This window comes from Myotis brandtii, unplaced genomic scaffold (assembly GCF_000412655.1).
Source record: "Myotis brandtii unplaced genomic scaffold, ASM41265v1 scaffold684, whole genome shotgun sequence".
NCBI classification, from domain to species: domain Eukaryota; kingdom Metazoa; phylum Chordata; class Mammalia; order Chiroptera; family Vespertilionidae; genus Myotis; species Myotis brandtii.
The window spans coordinates 643281-647945 of NW_005370673.1; the positions used below are offsets into that span (position 1 = coordinate 643281).

Consider the following 4665-nt stretch of genomic DNA (forward strand, 5'->3'; position numbering starts at 1 on the left):
CCGCACCTTTATATTTTCCACACTGCGCCTCCTCTGAGCCTCGGTATGCTGTTGTCTTTCCTTCTAGTTGAAGAGTCTCTCCTCAGCCAGCTTTCCTGTGGTTCTGGGTGATGTCCGTTCCGTCTTTTAGTTGTATTTTCGAAGCGGTTGTTTGCGGCAGCAATCTCCGGTGTTTACCTATGCCGCCATCTTGGTCCTCTCTCCCATTTCTTTTCTTGCCCGCAGAGTGTTCTCATTGACAAGATTAGAGAGAGAAGCAAATGAAGTGTCCTCGAAAGCTCCTGTCAGTCCCAGGGGCAGGCTGGGCGCCGCGCTCTCCTCTTCCCCATCGCCTGGCTTCCCCACACTGGTTTCGGTTTCTTCAGGGGCCTGGGCACCTTCCTCTGGCTCCACTTTGTCTTTCGTGTTTGCTTTTTTGGTATGAGGCCCAGTATCATCCACCATTTTTCTCTTTTTCTTTTTCTTCTTTTTAGATTCTGAATTGGGCGATTGCACTGCTGCTTCCCTGTTGGTTAATTGTAGATTTCTTGGGAGACTTTTTAACGTTTACATTTTCCACTGTTTCTTTACATGTATCTCCATTTGGGGCTTCTGACAAACCTACATTCATAGACTGTTTCAGGGATTTTTTAATTTTTTCACTTGCTACGGTTTCTTGAGACACATCTTAATCTTGAGTTTCTGACATCCCAGGCCCCTGCAGCTTTAGGTTCCTCTGCCGCAGCTTGAGGTTCCGCTTCTCCATCTTCCTGCGCAGGAGCTTCATCGGCAGGTGAGCCATGTTGACGAAACGCTTCCGAGCGGCGCTGCAGCCCGGCTGCATTTTCTATTCGTAATTCCACATCTGATCAGGGCTCAACCCACTTTCCCACACGGCTTACTCCCCGTCCTGACGGGCGAGGCCTCCATGCTGGCCCCTTCAGTGAGGGCTGCGGCTGGGGCCACATGTCTCTCCAGGCAGATGGGCTCTGCTGTTTGCTTAGGCTGTCGGGCCAAGCATTCTCATCTCTTTTGTAAGACTGGAGGTAGAGACATTTGGAGGGTGTGGGACAGTGCAGCCAAATGCTTTTACCTGAGGGGAGAGGGGAGGAGGGCAGGTTCCTTCCTCACTCTGTGCAGGGGTCACTCCCTTAACCTGCAGGACCACCCAGTGAGGTCCACAGGGTGTGTGTCATGGTCGTCAGACCTCGTGTCCCTGCGCACACTCCGTGTGGCTAGTACAGCACTTGCATGTGGCAAGTGTCCACAGTGGTAGTGACCGTGGTCAGTCACCCTCACACCAGTCATATCATCAAGGATTTGAACCCCTTGAAGGTGGCCACGTTCTGGGGGTGGGAGGGGGTTCACTAAGAAAGGATGCTGCCACCTCCGTCGTGTCTCCACGTTCATACCCTTGTTAATAATGGCAGAAGGAAGGAATTGTCTCAAAAAGTCTAATTATAACATATACTTACTCTTGGTTTATCCAGGCTAAAGGAGCAATCCTATTTTCTTCAATTTTATTGTAACATAGTATAATGACATTGATATTTCTGGTATGATTGAAACAAATTTCAGTTATTTCTTCAATTTGATTATTTTCTAGGTATAATTCCTGTAATTAAGAGAAAAGACTTATTTCTTCCTGTTGGTTGATAAATACATTCAATTTTATAGAAATTACAATAGCATTGTAGGCTGTTCTCATTAGTATTATCTAAAGCCTTTACTGCCCCCTCAAGGGAATTCATGTTCTAAGCTGTCAAATTTTCTAATTAGAAAAATGTATTGTCTGTCATTTTATTTAATTATTTTTAACCAGAAAATGTTGCAAGATATTGTATGCCATAATAGTTGAATAAAGATTTCCTAATTTATAAAACTTTATTCACATAAATTTATTTCATTTGACGAGAAAATAGATAGAAAGTATCATCCCACCTAGCACTAGAGATAATCAGGCCTAGGACATGAGCAGCCGTGCCGTGTCACACGCTGATGGAATATGACGAGAACTTGTCCTAGCTTGGCCCCACCCACAAGTGCTGTCTGTAATATTTTTAGGCTCATGTTTTCTGGACTTGATTTTGTATTGAAATTAAGTTAATTAAAGCTCATTAAGAGGTTTCATTTAATGTCAGGGTGAAGTTTACTAGAACTCTAATGTTCAGCAGCTAGCTGTCTTCATATGTGGTTTCATTTGGCATTAGAGTTTTCACACAACAAGGATATTGGAATTCAAAGTAGAATTGGTATGTATCTTCAGTGTAACTTTCTGTTCCTTTTGTAGAAATTTCCCCCTCTTTGTCACTTAATTTTGCTATTTATCAGAAATTGGTAGAGACTTTTAGCTGTTTGCTTTTACCTTCATGTGCATTTGGGTGTAAACTAGATCAGTGGCTCCTAAACTGTGTACAATGCAATCACTGTGCACTTTTTAAAGTGTGAAAGAAGACCCAGTCAGGGCGCAGCCATCTGAGGCTGAGCCAGGCAGCTCTGCAGTGGGCTCTCAGCCCACGCCCCGGTGGCCACCCCTCTGCAGCAGGGGCATCTCCAGAGAGGGTGAGACGGGGCAGCCGTGGGCTGGGGTGGGAGCTGTCAGAACTGGGAAGGTGGGGGCTGCCGGCAGAGAGGATGGATTGCTTCCATCCATGCAGGGTCACTGCTAGTTCACGAGGGATTCTGGGCGGAGCAGGCTGGGGATGGCCGCCACAGTCCCCGTTTGCGACAGTTAAAACTATCTTGCAAGTCAGGGTACTTTTTGCAGGTGGGAGTTTCTGTTTAAATTGTCAGTTAATTTTCCCAGCCTTTCCTGAGGAGCTGTCATCAGGACCATTTATTACTTTTTTAAGGGTCTCTACTCATAATTGTAACTTTGATTCATAATTTCATATAATTTGAAGAGAAAGCAGTGTTCAAATTATAGTAAATTATGTACACAACATCAAAACTACCAAGTTTAATATGCATCACAATAATCTCTTAAAATGTATTGTTTGGGTTTTTTGTAGCATACTATATTTAAAATACAAAACATTAGAAAAAAGATATTGGTACCTCGATAGAAGCAGGAAGGCCCTGTGGTATAATTCTAAATCTGTTTCGTCCCAGACGCAGGTAGGACAAGCTCTTCAAAGGTCTGAACGCTAAAGGATTGAGATTGGTTTCACTGAGATTGTTTCCTTCCAGTTCTAAGGTAACCAATCGACTTAAGCCTATAAAAAATAAAATTATTGTGATATTACAATAATTGGAAAACCATGCAATTGCTATAAAATTTCAAAAGGTCATGTGAGCCCGGCTGGTGAAGCTCAGTGGTTGTACATTGGCCCATGAATCAGAGTCAGGGTTTGGTTCCCTGTCAGGGCACATGCCCAGGTTGCAGGCTTGATTCCCAGTAGCGGGTGTGCAGGAGGCAGCTGATCCATGATTCTCTCTCATTACTGATGTTTCTCTCTCTTCCTCTCCCTTCCTCACTGAATTCAATAAAAATATATTTTTACAATGTCATGTGAAATTTTCAGTTTATTTTGATGGAAAATGTGGCTCAGTTCAGCCAAGATTAAACACTGAATGCATGGTCCAGTGGGGAGGCAGGCTTGTAGAAAAACCATTGCTATGCTGTCTGATCAAAGTGTGTACTATAAGGGCACTGGCTGGTTGCTCAGTGGTTAGAGCTTCGGCCTGTCAACCGAAGGGTCTCCTCAGGTTCAAGGGGATATACTTCTGTTGCAGGTTCGATCCCTGGCCCCAGTCGGGGCATGTGCTGGAGGCAAACAGTTGATGTGTCTCTCTCACATGATGTTTCTCTCTGTCTCTCCACACCTCCTCCCTCCCTATCAACTCTCTCTAAAAAACAATGGACAAAATATCCTCAGGTGAAGATTTAAAAGAATAAAAATAAAAAGTATGTTCTATAAGGGATGGGGGTGGAGGTGGGGTGGTTTGGGGATGGGCAGGGTGCCCCACAGAGGCAGCAATAGCCAAGCAGGGACTTGGAACAGAGCTGGGCAAAAGTAGAAGGTTGTGGATCATTTGAAGCATTTGTAGAGACAGGTAGGTATAAAATGGTAGCATAATTGGGGATGGATGAGGAGTACTGTGAAATGAGGGATTCCTTTTCTGGGACAAGAAGGAGCATCTTCGCCTGGCAAACCCTCAGTTGATGAACATGCAGCACTGAATTTCCATCACAGTGTTCACTTGCTGACAGAGAATGCAACCAAGTGGACGTTTTGAAAGGGAAATAATAAAAAAACTCTCCATGCAATCAAATTGCACTACCAAGAAAGGCCTTTATACAAACAAGTTTTATCAATTACTAGTGGCCCAGTGCACGAAATTTGTGCACGGGGGAGGGTGTGTTCCTCAGCCTGGCCTGCACCCTCTCCAATTTGGGACCCCTCGAAGGATGTCCTATTGCCAGTTTACAGGGATCAGGCCTAAACCAGCAGTCGGACATCCCTCTCGCAATCCGGGACTGCTGGCTCCTAACCGCTCACCTGCCTGCCTGATTGCCTCTAACCACTCTGCCTGCCAGCCTGCTCGCCCCCAACTGCCCCCCTCCCACTCTTGCCAGCCTGATCACCCCTAACCGCCTCTGCCTCGGCCCCGCCACCATGGCTTTGTCTGGAAGGACATCCGGAAGGTCTCCCAGAAGGTCTCCCAGTCTAATTAGCATATTAC

At 45.4% G+C, this 4665-nt stretch overlaps 2 protein-coding genes and 1 pseudogene across 2 annotated transcripts in view; 1 reads left to right on the forward strand and 2 right to left on the reverse strand.

The window, feature by feature from the left end:
- LOC102247799 overlaps nucleotides 1-840 on the reverse strand; it is a 3998-nt pseudogene extending 3158 nt beyond the window's left edge.
- CENPP (centromere protein P) overlaps nucleotides 1-4665 on the forward strand; it is a 222340-nt gene that overhangs the window by 145375 nt on the left and 72300 nt on the right. The window lies entirely within an intron of this gene.
- ECM2 (extracellular matrix protein 2, female organ and adipocyte specific) overlaps nucleotides 1-4665 on the reverse strand; it is a 69960-nt gene that overhangs the window by 9847 nt on the left and 55448 nt on the right. The window contains exons 8-9 of the mRNA XM_014529513.1: nucleotides 3037-3194; nucleotides 1455-1594 (exon numbers count right to left, since the gene is read on the reverse strand). Of these exons, the coding sequence (XP_014384999.1) occupies nucleotides 1455-1594; nucleotides 3037-3194 (298 nt within the window). The remainder of the gene's footprint in view (nucleotides 1-1454; nucleotides 1595-3036; nucleotides 3195-4665) is intronic.